Source organism: Nymphaea colorata, chromosome 9 (genome assembly GCF_008831285.2).
Source record: "Nymphaea colorata isolate Beijing-Zhang1983 chromosome 9, ASM883128v2, whole genome shotgun sequence".
In the NCBI taxonomy this organism is placed as follows: Eukaryota; Viridiplantae; Streptophyta; class Magnoliopsida; order Nymphaeales; family Nymphaeaceae; genus Nymphaea; species Nymphaea colorata.
In genome coordinates this window covers 16072780-16090827 of record NC_045146.1, presented here as the reverse complement: position 1 = coordinate 16090827, position 18048 = coordinate 16072780, and the positions used below count along the sequence as shown (strand labels likewise).

The window sequence follows — 18048 nt, the reverse complement described above, 5'->3', positions numbered from 1 at the left end:
CTTAAAGAAAAAGAAAGTAACCTAGTTTGCTTCTGCCGCAGTAGCCATGAGAAGAAACAATTGACTTCTCAGATCTAGACGAACCGATTATAGCTTGCTATCACCCACACAGACAAAACACATCCATGCATGAAGGCATGTGATCAGATAAAGGAATGCATATTTCAAGGAAAAAAAATACAAAAAAAGATGTTGGTGCTCATGCATGTATATATATATATATATATATAGATAACACACACGTATAGACAAGAGAGAGTCTGTAACCATTTTATTTAACATATCCAGGACAAATCTATATCAGAGAATGCCTCAGTAATAATTCGAATTGTACACAACATTTTTTTGCATGAAAGGCACCCAACAACTTGAAGTATTCAAAAACTCACTTATTGAGAAATTATAGAAAAGAAAATGAATTTATTCATAAGAGTATGGAAGGTCGTTAAACACTATTTTGTATAAGAATTTCACAAATTCCCATTGACCAAGAGAAACTCTCCTTTTGTTGATTATGTTACTACGAAGCCTACAAATACCTCATCATCCTTGGACAAAGCCGGTGCTTTTGATGAGTTGTCTACTTGTCTGGTCCCACTTCATACCTATGTTCTTCAAATTCTTTTTTACAAGAATTAGCAGAATTTTGTAAGTTTTTCCTTTAATGCATTGTATAAATGGCAGAGTCAGTTAAATATCAGCTCTGATACCAGTTTCAAAAAGGACGTTTCTTATGAGTTGAACTCACCTTTCATGTGCAAATTCACACATAAGAGATAGTTCTTCACAAACGAAAGGTGTTGTGCAAGATTTTCCAGCCAAGGCACTTCCTCCAATAACAGAATTTGATGATTGTTCACAACTAGTGTGTGAGTCTGATGTTTGGATAGAAATAGGCAAAAGTCGTACTTTGACAGACAGAATCGGAACTGGACCACCACTTTTACAAATGTCCAACTTCAAATCCTTGACCTCAATAGTAGCTTGTGGAACCTGCAAAATTCAAAGTAGCAGTAACAAAAGTGGTGACAATCCCAAGATTCTAAAACTAACCCAATCAGCATCATGGCTCACATATTTCAAGTCAGCACATTTCTGGGCACAAACACATAAGCTAAGGAGAAAATTAGTGTGAATCAAAAGCAAAGAAAAATAATCTGGAATCAAGTGGTGCTCTAATGAAAATTTATTATTCATACTACTATTGCAAGAAACTGCAAAGTGCAAAGACATCTCATGCAATAGAAAGGTTAAAGAATTATTTCTATGAACTATTGAATTATTCCTATGAATTATATCAAAAAATTCACAAAGTAAAAATCCCAACACTCCATGTGCACTAAGAAGAGAAGCGAGCACCCATAAGAACAGCTATACTTATTATACTTACCTGATGAGTCAACTAAAGCACATGAAAGCATTCCACACACAAGGGGCAACTGTTTCAGGGAACACTATACCTTGTGACAAACTGAAACTTAACTAGTTAGAAGGAAACTTCTGCAAAACACTATAAAAATGTCGATCGTTCTTTTATCAACTCTTGGAAGTAAACTTTGAGCATGAAACTAGTCATTTTCTAAAGATTAAATTGATGGAAGGGAAGGAAAAAAGTCAGGAGTTTAACATGCAAAGCATATGACCTTCACAGTGGGTCACGCATACAAAGAAACAACTACATGTGCTCAAGTAACAAGCATTTGAAGGGACGGGATGATGCCCTATTGCCCTATCACCAAAAAACACTGGTTGATAAAGGAAAATTTTGCCTGTGGGCAACTGCTAACTGTTTACTAAATTGCTGCAAAAAGTAAGCCAAATCTTCAAGAAGGCAACCTTTTGGGGTTCTACCAGATCTTTGATTAGTAGAATAATCTGTATAAACCACAATATCCACAAAGTAGATAACCAAAATGAGCAGAAATCAATCCACAGATCATCTGAAATAATTTATTTCTCAAAAAATTGGGGAAAGATATTCCCATGGAAATCATAGTCAGATTTTGAATCAGAAAGTTTAAGGAGCTTCTACCATCAGCTCCTCCCCCTTGAAACCTTTATCATACATCAACACTCGCAAATGCTACAAAGCCTCATCAAGAATTCCAACTCCGTTACGCCTTTACAGATTTATCCCCTTTCAGAAGGAAGCCAACAAGTGGTTCGGATCAACATAATATATGTGCATACTAGGAAAGGCAATAAAAGGTGAATCTATCTATATCTTCTTCTTTTGTTTTTATGTTCTTGTACAATATAGTAATTTTCATTCATTTCTCACAACATCATGTACAAATTGCATAAGATGTTCTCTTAAATCTAAACAAATTATGTTCTACAAGGCTTCTATAAAATAAGATAAACGGAAAATTAAAAGCAGAAAGGAAGAACTTAAACAAACAAGTAAACAAAAAAGTCTAACCAACTGGATGCTTCCATACTATAAAACAAAATATGAAAGAACCAAGGTTCAATGAGCTTAGGCATGAACACAGAGAGAGACAGCAAAAATACTGGCCTAGCAGTCCTAGCATCAAACGAAAATGAAATTGAGTGACATATTCTTATGTGACTGTACACATTCAACTACAACCATGTGCAGGACATGGGATGTGGACAGCCATGACAAACGGATAAAGATAAATGAAAGTGAGGAAATATAGTGCTACATCTGCATCATCCTCATTAAATTATACATTAGATAAAAGAAGGAAGAGATTTTCCAAGATAAGATAAGATGGCAGAATCGGGGAGAATCCAGAGTTATGCATTAACTGCAAAAGGCATACCTTCACAACTAATTCCATGACAGACACAGAGAGAAACCTTGCAACATTAGTCACAATCATCCACTTTCCTCTACCGGAAGAACGAGGCTTCTTCGAAGTAGACTTCTTAGTCCTTTTCCCTTGAGGCCTCATTACAATTTCAAGATCAGATATTAGAAACTGCAACTTTGGATCTCGTGATATAAAGCTGCATCCAAGCTTGACAAGGGACTTCCGTAAACTGAGCTTGATTTCTCCAACACATATTGATTCAACAGCTCCCTGTAATAGCATGACAATTCACCAGGCAAGAAATAAAATGCTTTTAGAAAAATTCAAATAGATAATGCTACAAAGTCCATGGTTCTCAAAGATTAATAGGATAAAAATCAAAAACCTTTTTAAATTTCACCACCACTTCTCTTAAGGAGTTGCATCCTGCAACACGAAATCCAACAGAAGCTCCAAGTGCCCGGCTCAACAACCAAGCCAACAACCTTGCCGCAAATCTAGATAGCCATGAAATTCAGAGCAAATAAGTTCAGAGTTAAAACAACAAAAAGGTACCTCAATGACCATATGCAGGACATGCCTGGCAATATATGGAATTCATTGTCTCGAAAGCAAACTTACATCATTAGTGGGACCAGAAAAATTTGCTTAGATGCAGAAACAAGAAGGATACTAGTTTATTCCATCCAAAAGGTAAAAAAGGATTGTACAAAAGAAGACAAAGATTCTGTAATATAAAACTGCAGAACTTGAAAAAGGAGACATTCAAATAAAATAGAAACTTGCTGATAACTTGATTAAAGCATGAATGCTCAGCATTGCAGCATATCCACAAAAAAAGCCTAAAGCCCCAATTTCTTAACAGAAACCCCCCAAACAATACAGGAGAAATATATACGCCTTCTATATGACTTCTGGAGATAGCACCAAATAACTGCACTCACATGAAATTACTTTATAATTTATATTCTTTTTTAGTGCATTCATGTTGGAAAAAATACTCATATTCTCCTTTCAAAATAAAAACTACACTTAAATGACCAAAGCAAAAGTGAAGAAAGATGCATCCACCTATTAGAATATGCAAACTAAGAATTAAATATAAACCGAAAAGAAAAACTTTGACTGCATCCCTCAACTTCACTAGGACTTATTTGGCTCAGATAGAAGAATCATTCAACTGCAAGCCCAACTTACTCCTATAAACTTATAAACTCAAACATATATGCATCAAATAAATTACAAAGTACATAGAAGACAAATAATCAACTGATGGGATAAGCATTTGTTATCTCCAGCCTCACCAGCCCACAAAAACAAAATGTCCCTGGGGCCCTCTATAGCTTCAGCAATCTCCCACTTTCATAATAAAAACAGCAAAAAGAAATCATTGGAGATTCAAAAATTTCTCCCCAAAGGCTGATTCCTAGTAAAACTGATTCTTGGTCTTCACTGAAAAGTCCAATTTCTACCTAGTACAATTAAAAAGCATGCTGCTCATCAGTACTCTTTGCTTGCACGCATTATAGAAATCTGCACAATGAAGGGAGCTGCCTTAAAGAAGCAACAACAAGCTTCCAAGACCATAGCACAATACTAATAAGTAATAACTGACTCCACATATCCACTTCTCAGCCCACTGCATATTGTTGATTAGAGCTCACTAGCACAGCCTCGTGACTGAATATCATCTTGCTTTGGTATTTTATGACCATGAGGACTATCCTTGTCATTTCCAGGAATTGAAACTTTCAGTATCATATAAAGGTGCAATTTGTACATAGCTGGAGAAAGATAAGATAAAACTACAACAATGACTCTCATCATCTTGCCTTTTTTCCATCCCTCTTGTTTTCTAAGTTTTTCTCCATCTCATGCTGCAGATGTTACTGAAGCAAATAGTGTGGCTCCATAGGCAACCTTGGTTTCTTAAATCCTGCAACTTCATGTGCAGTGCTATTACAATACATTCAAAAGTAGTCCTTAATGGATGTTAATGGCTTAATGCTCATTTTCTGAAACCGAAACATATATATCTGTATATATATATACAGATATATATATATATATATATATATATATATATATATACAGATATATATATATATATATATATATATATATATATATATATATATGTTTTGGTTTAAGAAAATGAGCATTAACATTCAGATGGGTATCCTATATCAAATACCAAATAGACCACTTAACTTGCATGCTTAGAGTGTTCTTTTGTGCAATCGATCCTTGTAGATTTGATCTTAAGAGTAATTTGGCAGGAAATATATATATTATGTCAGTCTTTTTTCAGGTTTAGATGTCTTTTCTGAGCCATCAGGAAAATTAGTGGCTCTTATAACACCAACAAATTGGTAGTAAATTTAAATTAAGATTTAAATCAACTTAAACCACAGCATGTCTGATACTAAAATATAGTCATAAACATTAGCATGTTGAGGTTAAGTTTAAACAATGTTACGTATGCATTTTACGTGGTCAGATTTTAGCCATCGCGATAAGTGATCTTGGATATATCCATTCTTTTGTGTACATAATATATCTGTATGTATGTGTGTGTGTGTATGTATTATTTATGTACACAAAAGAATGGATATATCCAAGACACACAGATGGATATCTCTGAACATGAAAATTTAGTCAGTTTTAATACATACTTATGATTAAAATTTTAAAACAATTAAAAGATTATATCTATAAGATTAGATTCATAAAGAAGATACAATATAAACAAAGAACGAAAAGAGCATATAGCATATGTCTGAACATCAAACTTGTATGTGTGTGTGTATATATATAAATATATATATATATATATATAGAGAGAGAGAGAGAACCATGATTCATGATTCGACAACAGCAGATTCAAGGGAACACTGAGTACGAGTATCCCATTGGTTGCTACTAAGATTATTTAATTCATGAAAGAGGATGGCCAACGTAAGGGATAAGATGGCCAGTGCAGTGGCTGGAACATATAGCAAAGAAGCCAGGTGAAAACAAGAGGATAAGATGATTGTTTCGGAAGAAATATCCAAACTACCAATATCAGGTCTGCTGGTAACAATTAGGCATTCTGCTTGAGAAAGGTGGTGTATAAGCCAAGCCTCAGAACATGCACTAGCAGTCTAGCAGGTATTCTTGACCAATCTAGGGCAGCCTTTTTCAGGTCGAGCTCTGCCCGAGCCAACTCGATGACCTATTCAAAACAATGGAGAGACTGGTTTTAACCGATCTACTGCTCTAGTCAACCTTGACCAGGCGCAGTCGGTCTTGGAGGTGCCTCCCACCGGCAGCCTTGGGTTGAAACTCAGCTCTGAATAAGTCTACCATTCATTTTTATGTGGTAGAAGATATGACTCTCTTGTTGGCCCTGCTTTATGCTGTCCTCTTCCGTGCTTATTTGGCCAATTCACGTTTTAGACTGCCACTAAATAGAACTGAACATGAGAAAAAGCAAAAGAACCAAAATAATTCCATTCTGGTGGCGTTTCCAATGCTCAACTAATCCTTGCTACTACATTGCAAAGCATTTGCAAGCATGGTTCAGAAAAAAGAAAATCACAAGCTCAACTAACGAACAACGAAATACTCCTCAATAGAAAAGGCCTAGCTCCTCGCATGTCACCTCCAAACTATCGCTCTAAAGCCCCAATGATCCGAATACCGACATAGTCAAATTCCAACATGGATCAATCGAAGCCTAATTCAACAAACAGCTAGCAAAGCTAACATCTTTCTTAACAAAAATAACGTTGTGGACGTCCAGTTTCCCTAATAAAAACTGATAATGAAAGCGCGAAACAGCTGAAAACACTCACACGTAGACGATCCAGCCTGCGGCAGAGACAAGTAAGAGAAAAAAGAGATATTTCACTGGCGACGAACCCATCACGCCCGTCAAGTCCAAATATCCTCGAACTGCAGCGTCCTGCAATCAGTCCATCCGGAATTCCTCCTGGAACTGGCCAAGAAACCCCGCGCATCTCCTCATATCGAGAGTGAAACCCTAGATCCCCCCCTCCCCGGCGCGAGATCGGTGCGCTTCCGGTCGGGGCTTGCCCTAACCCCCGAGATCCGAGGCCCCAGAGAGAGGGAGAGGAAGAGAGATGGCAGAGAATGCGGAGAAGACGAACAGAAAGGCGCTCGGTCTTCTCTCTGTGCGAATGAATCGGAGCGAGAGGGATCGAGAGATTCATAAATACGTTACCAGTCTTTCCTAATTTTTGATATTTTCATGGGGGATTCTAAAAGTCTGTTCAAGGGCCTGTGCTTCACTGTAATATCCAAAAGAAGCCTCTTACGTAGTGAATTTCCGATACGTGGCATGTATAATTTTATTTCCTCACAACCTTCCTATACTTGTGTGAACACTAGACTTGCATTTCAAGCATTGCATCACTCACCTATGTACATTTCATGGAAAAAAAACATAATGTCGGTCAATAACTCATTAGCTAGTCAATGAGGGGCCCGCAGGGGCTTTAACCCCACTTAAAAAAAATAATTACATGTAAATTTTCACTTGTTGTATATCAAATTTTAGAAAAATTATATTTTGATGATTGTCAATATTTAGAAACTTTAATTTGAGTTGAAAATTTTCTAACTTCACCCCTAGTTGAATGTTTGTATGATGTCTTCTGTTGCATATGAATCAATTAAATATTTTAGATTCTGGCTCGAGTCAACCTTTCCTCAATTAGACTTAGTTGGATTTAGAATCATACTTTGACTCATATATTTCATAGAAGAAAATAAACCGTGATTTGATCAACTTCCAAAACCAATTTCCGTGGGCAAATCCTCGTTTTCTACAGTAATAATTACACTATTTATGCTAACCCCTTAATCGATTTATTAACACATTATCGAATGCTTACTAAATAACATCTAGTTGGTGTTTTTTTTTTTTTGTCTTGCAAAACTTCTGATTCGAGAAAATGTATTACATTTTACTGTGTGATCAAGCAAATAGCATCAAAGGCCAATTATGTGTTTTAGGAAGCACTCTTCAGTTGTTGTTATAGGCATTTTATCTCGGAACGTTGTGACAACAACCAAACAACTCCAAATGAAGCTGATTTGATAGGAACCTCTTGTTCTCGTCGGTCCACTCCATACAACTATTTTTCAGCTGTCAAGGATGATAGTTGTATGCCATTATATTCGAATCAGATCCAAATCCAAACATCAATTGGAATAAGCGAAACGGGTTTTAATCTCATTAAGTGATGCTTATGGATTCCAATAGCATATTCTTACATTCGCACCACTCATATGGTTGTGTGCTTCACGTGCAAGGAAGTGGGGAGCTAAAATATTGTTCAATAAAATGCAAATGGGTTGAACATGTTTCAACCTTGTTTGGATCCAGAGTCTCAAGGCAAACGAGTTACTGTATCAGAATTGAAGCAGCTGACAGCAGCTAGGTGAGCGTTTTAGCACGTCGTCTGTTGGCTTGAGTTCTGAATTCAGATCTGGATCCGCCAGTTTGAATTTGATTAGTGGTTGAACTTGGATCTAACAGGTCACTATAACTGAGTTGTTTAATGGTGTATTTAATAAGCTCGAACGTGATATTGGTGGATCTCATTTTCATATGTCCAATTACTTAAATGGATAAACAAAGGCGTTTTAGCTTAAATCATGGCCTCCATTAGCGTAATTGACGCGACTGCAACGAAGAAGGCAAAAGAAAAAGGACGTCCCCAGGAGAACTGCAAACGAATCAATGTCATTATAACTCTGAAATCATAATTCCACCTCCTAATATGGGATTACAATAATATAATTTTGATTATGGAATGAGCCTATAATTCCATGATCAAAACTATTTGTTTGATAATGCAATTCCCATTCTTAAACAACAACACTAATGGTTATATAATCTCACTGGTCCCAAGTGAATCAAATGCCCCCTACGAGACTGAAGCATCCCTCAAAGGAGGGGAGAAACATAAAGAAAAATGAAAGAACAATAATAAGAACACTAACCCCACGTATTTTGATTTATTGAAAAAACAACTTGGCTTTCACCTTCCAACTTAATCTTCATCATTTGATATGAATAGAATGAATGACCCAATTGATTCCAGTTAAATCGGTTTAGTTTATATAGTCAATTAATTAGCTTAGGTTTTATTCAACTGACCAGTTCTTGACCTGTAATGTGTAACTTTTTGCACAAATATATACATTTATGTGTATATTTTCATATAGATATACATATTTTATTTGTTTGTGATCGACAAGTACCGTCTGATCTTGATTAGTCATTGGTTTAACAAACTTTTGATTTTTGATGTTTTAGATTGTCTAATCTATTTGCTTATCATAGCATTTATTTTGTAAGAGAGATGTTCATGTGCACTCAAGTGTACTGTAGTAAACACCATCTCTCCTCCAATGTTCTCTGTTTGCTTATCATGGTATTTAGTTCGAGATAGAGAGAGAGAGAGAGGTCAGGATTTCATGCATATCCATTATCCAATCCCATTGGTTGGTTACCATAGGAGAAACCCGGTGTCTAACTTAATGTTTTTTTTTTCAAGCAAATTTTATTCAAATTCCAGAGATGTTATTTACTAAAATCACGTGCTTTATTGACAAATTGGATTTGGATATTTAACGATGCCGGTTCATTTGGATCCCATGTCAATATCCAAAATCATTATATGGTATCCATGCATCTCTTAAATCGACATGGTTGGGTTCTTAATTTTGGGAATAGAACCAACTTTTTGTTCTTTTTATATTGATTTTAAATATGTTATATTCATAACTGAATCTGTACATATGGACACTCAATAATGATATATATAACGTGAAAATTTTGTATAGAGAGGTGTTCTATTTGTGACATCGTAATTGCATGCTTTGGCTATTAAACAGCAAGAGTTTGCCTTTAATCCAATAAGAACATGCATAATCTCAGCTTATCCATTCAACAAAAATTTTATTGAATTTAATATCTTAGTGAAATTCAACACTGATTTTGCGGTTTTTGATATATTTTGAAATTGAACGTATTACTAGTCGAGCTGGCACCAGGGTCTTATGTTTGACGGGTGGAAGCTATCCGCGCTCCCGAATTCTACTTTCCCCTCCATCAAACACGCCACTACATTACCGGGGATAAGACAGAACGTTTGTATTTTGCGAGCGAAACGACCGAGTGAATGTGTTGAGAACGAAACCGCTGCTTTGCGAGGGAGAGGGAAACCCACTCCGCCGCTAGTACCTCCACTGCTTCCCGCCATTAGCGAAGCGCAGGTACGCGCCATTAACCTCTCATTATGCCTCATCCTGCATTCTTTTTGTTTTTCGTCATCTTCTTCATCCTGTCCGCCTATTGGTCACTAGTTGACAGTCTTCTTGTTCCTTTTACCGCCCGTAGGGGGTTCTTCTCTGCCACATCCAAACATATTGTTCTGTCATTGCCATATCCAAGCCACCGGCCTTTGGGTTTTACTGGAGAGAAGGGTGTGATTGTTCTTGTCAGCGGGAGGGAAAAGGGGGAATTTTCTGTGGAGAGAAAAGGTGGATACGTGTATGTGGGGGCTGTGTGTGTCTCGGTTGCGTTTTGGCCTTCCAACACCCACTTTAGAGTGACTGTTACGCCCCTAAGTTTTTCAGAAGGGCTGTTTAGGAAAATTTTAAATATCGAAACCTACCGCCCCTTTCTCGCCTCTTCTTTATTTTAAAGGAAAGCAGAGAGAGCGATCGAGGGAGACAGGGAGAGAACGGGAGAGAAATCGCGGGAGAGGTGAAGAGAGAAAGAGAGAGAAGAGACAAGGGAGGATGAGAGTGGACGAGGGATTGAGAGATAGAGGGGAAGAGGGGCGGTAGCGGAGGTAAGTCATCCGATTTCCATTGCCTTCTTCATTTTTCTAAAACTCCTTTCTTGATTAGAAGCTTGAATCTCTGCCTTGTTAATTTATGATAGAGAATCTGGTTGTTATCAGTCCTAGCATGAATTTTTTGATAGAAATGGTATTTTTTGTCCAAAAAGGGATGAATGGGATATGCGGTTGAGTATCTGAGGGCTGTTTCTCTGAATTTGGGTGTCGATGTTTAAGGATGTAATTTTAAGCACAGAATGTTGGGAAAAGAGAGAAATTTCAGTTCTGTATTGTTCACTTGGGGCTGAAGCTGTAGAGTCCATTTTTGGGTCTTAATTAGAGTTAATTTCAAAATTAGAAGGGGCTTTAATAGCCTTGTATGGGCTGGAATAAAAGGGGTGTATTTGGGAAGGCTTGGCAGCATAGTTGAAGGGTCCATTGTTGGTGAGGCTGGTGGACGTAGAAGGTGAATGGGTTAGGACCTCTAATTAAGGTTAATAACTAAGTATGTTACTTAATTGTCACTAGGTGGGCTGGATCGCGAAACCGCACCCAAGGACATGCTTGGAGAGCGTATTGAATTGTGTTTTATTCTTTGGTGAGCAAATTTTTAGTATAATTTCTTTCAAGCATATATTTTTGATGTTTAGTCTGTTGAAGCATTGATGCTTATGTTCAAACATGCAGAAGTTTGTTAGCACAGCTGAATTCTAATGTTTGTTTATGAGCTATTTAATTGTTTAATGTACGGACCATGAAATAGATAAATATAGTAGATGGAGCATGATGGGCCTATTGCTGAACCATGATTTGTTGCGTTATATGCTATACAGATTTAAATTTAGATGTCATAGCTATTTGAAGTTCTTTAAATCATCTTTTATGATTATCTTATTGTATCATGTGTGATTGAGCTGTTTGACGAAGGAATTAAATTCAGTTTACAAGCTGGGCTAGAACTACGGTTAAAAACAATGGACTATGTCATATTGTAGAGATTGGCTTGTTAAGAAATCAGTTATTTGTGAATTGAGTCGAGAATTTGTTAATAGAAACTGATATATTTGAAGGCTAGCAATTATAATGAGAAGACAAATTATCAGAATGTTAATAAAATTTTTTAGCAGATCTCTATCGTGACTGGCTGCAAGGGCTGCCTAAGGGCAGTGACCACTGATAGCCCCCAAGAGGCATGGCCTGCAAGGGGCGAGGAGGAGTCCTCTTAACTCTCCTGCCTTATTACTTTTGGAGAGCCGAAAAAAAGGGAGATGCTCACTAGTCATAAAATTCCACGAAGGAGCGAGTCCTTCAAGAGTGGAACCTCAAGTGGAGAGCGAGTCTCTCTTGAGGTGATAGAGTGACCTTTAAGGAAAAGATTGATATGAGAAAGCTAGAATCCAATGGCAGTGAATTGTAGTTTTAAGCGAGTTCAATAACAAACAATTAAGTTTTGAGCTTACATAATAACTCTAAGAGATAAGCTCGAATGTCTATTGATGTGCTGTTACCTATTAACTGTTAATAACTTAACATCATGTGTTTGCGTTCAATTGACATGATCTTGAGTGTATGCTCACTGAATCAGTAGGACTCACTACTTGTGTATTTCTCTTTTTGGGCTGAGCAAGATAGAATTTCCAGGGAAGGCAGCTAAGCATCAGTTTATATTTAAGACTTCGAGTTTCCAGCGTAATAGGTAGGAATTAGATTCATCTTTATTGAGTATGCCTTGCATATCATGTTGAAAGTAGCCGTTACACTTTTTTTTTTCCAGCTCATATTTTTAGTTTTAAATTGAAATTTTATCATAGTAGCCATTAGATTTTGAATTATGTGAGGTATTTACTGCTTTCTCCTCACTCCCTAGAGCAAGGGTGAAGGTGACTGTGATTGGTTCTGTGTGGTAAGAGTTCTTGTGATTTTTCTTGGTCTAGATGGCCACTGGTTTTTTGATTTGCTGTTTAAATTATTAGGTTGATCTACAGGCAAATATTTTTTGCCTTAATCTTCAATAGTTAGTTGGGTTTTTCTTGCTGCAGAATTATCAATCTAAATTTGATTCTAGATATAACTTGAAGTTTGATTCAGCACTTTATATTATCTTGTAAAAAAATTTTGGTTAGATTAACACCTTAATCATGTCGTGGTACCAAAATTAGTACGTATAGATTAAATTAGTTTTCATGGTTCAAACTCCGGTAAAGTGGCATTTTTTCTGAACTAAACTTTGTTAGAAGGGGCTACCCTTGCTTGAGAGTTGGGGCTGTATCAAGGGATGTCCTTTCAATAGAGATTTTTCCATTACAGGGTTCCTTGATACAACTCAATTGAAAAACTTTTTGTTTCTTTTGTTAAACCTCCAGAAACGATTATGATATTTGACGATTGAAACCATTTCCAAATGGTTACATGAGAGACTGAGCCTATATAAAAGTGATAGCTATTCTATGGAAAATGAGAAGTGAAGCCTCCTAAAAGAAGTGTCTTCTCTTTACTTTTCCCCTACAATGTCAAAGTAAATGCCAAGTCCAGTATGTTAACTTGCACTAGGTGCTTGGTTCTAATCATCTTGAGACAACTATTCTTTATCGAGCTGTGATACCTCATTGATCACTACTGCGTGCGGATTTTATCTGGTACACCGTTGGGGGCTTGTAGTCAAGAGGTAGTTGATAGTGTAACTATGTTGCAATGCAGCAAAGAGAACATGAGCAGTTGGACATGCTTGGTGGACATTTGTGAACATTTTTAAACAAGAATTCATTTATCAGCTTCAGATGCAGATTAAGAAAAAAAATATTTAGTTCAGGTGTGAGATTATTAGAACCACGTTCTCATTAATGTTCATCTATCCATGGTTATGATGCTAAACTGTCAGCCTTTTCAGGTGTGAAAATAATGAAAATGATGTCTTCATCGATGCACATATATGGTAACAATGGTCATTATACCACATTGTCAACTGTCACCGGAAGAGTTAATCATCTTGCTTAGATGTTGCAGAAAGGCTGTTCACTTTGTAAGGAGATACATGTTGGGCTCAGCCTTGTGCCATACACTAGTTGTCCTGACTATCAGTTGTCTCAGTTATCATATGACCTGTGTTTCAAGCCAGCAACTAGTTGGTCAGACTCAGGGGCAGAGCTAGGAATTTTTTGTTGTAGGGGCCGAAGTATAGTTTCAAAATTTTAACAGGGACTGAAATATTATTTTTCAAAATTTTTATATAGGTTATTAAACCAAAATTTTTGCACTTTACATGTAACTTTTTTATTAAAAACTGAGAGGGGCCATGGCCCCTGCCAGCCCCCCTGTGTCCACTCCTGGCCAGACTAGTCAATTAGTAACCATAGCTGCTTTTCAGCCAACTTATGTGTGACCTATAAATATAAATGTATGAAGTCCTTCTCTCTCTCTCTCTCTGTGTAATTATATATATGGTTATGTATTTAGTTCCATATAACCGTGTGTTATTTATTTATAGTCAATCGACCTAGATCAAGTCAGACTGCCTAGTCCAGATTGGTCTTTTTAGGGTATTGAACCACTTGTGTCTGACTTCCAATTTTGATAATTGAGTCATTCAGGAATTAACATAACCAAAGCGGTCACAGAAGAGATAATTGAAGATCATGGAGGAAGCAACCACCTCTTCACAGGGGGTAGCAAATATCTTCAAACTGGGCACTACCCATGAGGAAATCATAAAGAGGTAGTTGGATAATCTTTTCAAATTTGATTCCTGCATGAAGTCATGATATGCCTATTAACTTAGGCATGTGATTGCATTTGGCTCTGTTCTGATGCTAAATGGCTCTCTCACAGAGATGGCCCACAATTGGTGGGTTTACTAAAAGAAATGAAGGAAGGATTGGATACGGTTAGGAGCAAAGTGCAAGCACTCATGGAAAAGGTCAGTTTTTTTGCTCATTCTGGAAATTAAATAAGAAAAAGTAGATTGATTAAAATGTCGTTGGTTGATTTGATTGAATTTATTTGTTTGTGTGGATACGTGAATGCAATTTGTTTTAGGTTAAGGAGAATATTTTCCCAACTAGAGAAGGTATAAGTTACCTCGATGTGAAGTATTTGCTGCTCCTCAGTTACTGCCAATCAATCATTTATTATTCACTTCTCAAGGCAAAGGGTCTCTCAGTTTCTGATCACCCTGTTGTCCGTAGCCTTGTGGAATCCAGACTGTTCTTGGAGAAGGTAAGATTCAGATTCTCTTCTTTTTAGCTTAAGTTTCTAATGGATAAGTGAAAGCTATTTTACATTCAGCTCATTTTCAAGTACACATTTGCAAGGCATATCTTTACACATGTGAATATTTTTATTTACATATAGCAAAAGTCACCTTTTCACGTTTATGAGTGTAGATAAGATTGATACCTGAATTATTATTATTTATTTTACATGGGTAAACTGCCCCAGGTTGGAAGACTTAATTGCCCGGCCAACAAATAGGACTCCAGGGCCTGTTCCTCCGACCCCAATGTCTAAGTTTCCTGTGACCTATCTAGAGAGCTGACACCATATAGTGCTCTAATTTATGACTGTCCATCTAACGTATGATTAAAGTCTAAACATGCTGAAGGAGTTTTGTGTTTCAGTGCCCACCTTTTCATAAATTTTGATTTGATGTTCTTAAGGGAGGACCAACAACTTTCTAGTTTCTCCTTACTCCTTAGCCAGGTAGAAGTAAGGAACTCTTGTATGCAATTCGCAACCTTAGAGATTCTTGTTGTTTGAAGTTTGAACTTCTTTGAATTTATTGCAAATTCTAAGGTTTTTTTTAAGAGATTTCTACTATCTGCATGAAATACTGCCAGTAAAGATACTGAATTTTTAAGCAATTAGGCTGTACTCTTCAGTTTGGGCCTGTGAATGTATTTCTATATATGGTTCTGAACATAAGAAATCATGAATGTCAGATACAACTTATTTCTGTTTCCTGGACTCTGGCTGTTTTACAAATTCTCAGCTAATGGTTTCAGGTTCGTCCTATCGACAAGAAACTTCAATATCAAGTAGAGAAGTTGATGAGAGCTGCTAATAGTGGATCTAGAATGGTGGCCCCTGATGTGAAGGAGAGTGAGGATAAAGATAATCCATTGCAATACAAGCCTAACCCAGATATGATTGTCAGTAAGATTGATCAGGCTGCCCAGGTAATTTGAGTTTATCCTTTGTTTATCTTTGTGCTTCACATTTTCACTGTAATCCCTTGACCTTTTACATCATGGAAATTTAGGATGGGAAGGGCCTGTACCGTCCGCCTATGATTGCTCCTACTAGCATGGATGAGGGGCACAGCTCAAAACATAAGAGGACAGAGTTGAGAAAGGAGAAAGAAGCAGTGAGGCAAGCATCACATAGTTCCTTCTTGAAGGAAATGATGAACGAGTTGGAAGGAAAGCCAGAAGAAGTAAATTTTCATGACTATCTTTCTTTTGGATAATTGAATGCTTCATCGCTTCTAGTTATTCCAGGGGTCCTGGGTTTCATACTCTTGCTAATGCTGCTTTTCTCTAGCTGTAACGTTTCACTGATTAAGCAATTTCCTTTACAATCATACTGACAGGTGAGGACAAGCGGTTGGCATGAAAGTAGAGATTTCATCAGAGAAAAGGCAAAGTTGGAAGAGCGTGCACACATGGAGGAGGAAAATTTTGTACGTGTTCCATATTCTAAGGAGGAAAAAAAGAAGATAAAGCAACTGAAACGTGCTAGAAATGGGTACAAAGTCATATAGTCTGTACTTAAATATTCTTTCTAGGCTTCTAGGTAATCTGTTATTGTGCCCCTTGTTAAGGCTGCAACAAGCTATATATAGCTGTAAAATCTATTTTGTGGGTGGTTTAATATTCATAGTGCGTTTGGCTGTTTTGCCTCTAGCACTAAAATTTTTCATTGATGGCTAATTGCCATTTTCTTCTCTTAGGCTGCTTGGATTGGTAGATGATTTCTATCATGAGGTTTCTGGTTTATTACCTGCTGAAGCAAAGGAGAGCAAGAAGAAGAAAGGCGGTGCTGATGTGAAAGGCAAGAAAAATTTTGGGAAACGCAAGGTATAATTTGATGATTTAATTGTAGAGACCTGCATGACTTTAATTCTCTAATTTGATCCAAAATTTAAGCATAAAAAGCCTGTACCGGTCACATTTTAATATTAGTTTCCAATTAAATGATGCCCATTTGTGCCGTGACTATGACACATACATCTTCTGGTCGTTTTGTTATTTGTTTCTCATTGATCCTTTTGATTTCTGTTTCTTTTCCTATAGCTTGGTATTTTCCATTCTATATAAAGGTTGGTTTAACTTCATCTTTGATAACTAGTTCCAACTTTAAAAAATTTGCACCTGTTCGTGCAAAAATAGTTATGATGTCGGTAGCATTTATGGCTGCTTGTCTAGAGAGGATGCTTGATTTGTGAAAGTCATGTCTAGCTGTATAAAACCGTTGAAATTAAACTGAAATTTAGATATGAGAGTACCAGAGTACTTGACTTGTTCAGGTTTATTGCATCCACCAGCATTCAGCATAATATCACCTACACACATGATGGCGCTTTTGCTCATCACTTTGTCATGTTTCGTGGTACAGCTGTTTCTTTGTTCGTTATTTAAAATATATCCTTACGGTGGCTTTTGGTGATAAATGTTTTGTCAATGTAGAGGATGCGGTGAAATGGCATCTCCTCCAAGGTCCAGTATCAGAATCTCGACTGTTAGAGAGGAGCTAATAGCTGTGGACATTTTTGAATCTGCTACAACTGATTAAAGGCTGGAGCTTTACTACCAGTGAAAAATGGCCGCATCTCTGGAACAGATTGGCCAAGTGGTGAAACATTTGCAGTGCTGTGGAGTATCTGCTGACCGGCTGTCATGATATACGAGTTACTAATATCTATTGTTCTACTTGTTTGACGATGCTGATTTAAACGAAAACGAGTAAAATTGTTCTCTTTTGTTCGTAAGACCTATTATCGCAAGATATTGTCCGACAGTTTTGACTTTAAGATAGAGCTTGTTGCTGTATATCTATTAATAAGTTTACATATCTGTTTGTTTTCCCTCCATGTTCTAATTTCCAGCCGTGGAAAGATTGACCTGCCCCTCCACATGTAGTGAGCTGGGTTGATTTCTGGAGTATTTGAATAGCGGTGGGAAAGCTCAGTCGTTTTGCTCTTCTCCTTTCTGGCTTCCAGAGGGTGAGTCGAACAGAAACAAACGAAGTAGCCCTCCACCGTTTGAGTGTGTAGTGTATGGTCAGGATGGAAGGCCTTCTCAAATGAATGTGGAGTGTATGGTCGCCAAGGAACTTGATTCCAACATTCAAGCACACCTTCAAGAACACATCCTTATAAAAGACTTTTAAGTTGAAGGATATTTAAAAGACTG

At 37.1% G+C, this 18048-nt stretch overlaps 2 protein-coding genes across 13 annotated transcripts in view; one reads left to right on the top strand and one right to left on the bottom strand.

Annotated features, from left to right (window-relative positions):
* LOC116260357 (protein SABRE) overlaps positions 1 to 6974 on the bottom strand; it is a 29996-nt gene extending 23022 nt beyond the window's left edge. The window contains exons 1-4 of one of the 3 annotated variants that reach the window (XM_031638646.2): positions 6620 to 6974; positions 3166 to 3277; positions 2790 to 3050; positions 749 to 993 (exon numbers count right to left, since the gene is read on the bottom strand). In XM_031638646.2, coding sequence (XP_031494506.1) covers positions 749 to 993; positions 2790 to 3050; positions 3166 to 3277; positions 6620 to 6690 — 689 coding nt within the window. In that variant the 5' untranslated portion in view covers positions 6691 to 6974. Of the gene's footprint in view, positions 1 to 539; positions 560 to 748; positions 994 to 2789; positions 3051 to 3165; positions 3278 to 6619 lie in introns of those variants that run through there. The other 2 variants (XM_031638648.2, XM_031638647.2) reach the window with 2 other exon arrangements.
* Positions 6975 to 9936: 2962 nt separating this feature from the next.
* On the top strand, positions 9937 to 17705 carry LOC116261230 (uncharacterized). 10 transcript variants are annotated; one of them, XM_031639895.2, is made up of 12 exons: positions 9962 to 10073; positions 10198 to 10654; positions 11171 to 11240; positions 12275 to 12338; positions 14230 to 14354; positions 14468 to 14555; positions 14675 to 14854; positions 15640 to 15813; positions 15897 to 16070; positions 16227 to 16381; positions 16587 to 16713; positions 17323 to 17705. In XM_031639895.2, exons 5-12 carry the CDS (start codon positions 14275 to 14277, stop codon positions 17332 to 17334), a joined length of 990 nt encoding a protein of 329 aa, XP_031495755.1. In that variant the 5' UTR covers positions 9962 to 10073; positions 10198 to 10654; positions 11171 to 11240; positions 12275 to 12338; positions 14230 to 14274; the 3' UTR covers positions 17335 to 17705. The 10 variants fall into 10 exon arrangements, with proteins under 10 accessions (XP_031495752.1, XP_031495751.1, XP_031495749.1 ...); XM_031639894.2 differs by having other exon boundaries at positions 12271 to 12338; XM_031639892.2 differs by lacking the exon at positions 10198 to 10654 and having other exon boundaries at positions 9937 to 10073.
* Positions 17706 to 18048: the final 343 nt, after the last annotated feature.

Bases quoted from the DNA above. Each gene is read 5' to 3' on its own strand.
- LOC116261230 (XM_031639889.2), top strand. From the start codon at position 14,275: ATGGAGGAAGCAACCACCTCTTCACAGGGGGTAGCAAATATCTTCAAA. The intron at 16,071-16,226 runs GTAAATTTTCAT...TCATACTGACAG, and splicing joins TGGAAGGAAAGCCAGAAGAA to GTGAGGACAAGCGGTTGGCA. The intron at 16,382-16,586 runs GTACAAAGTCAT...TTCTTCTCTTAG, and splicing joins CTGAAACGTGCTAGAAATGG to GCTGCTTGGATTGGTAGATG.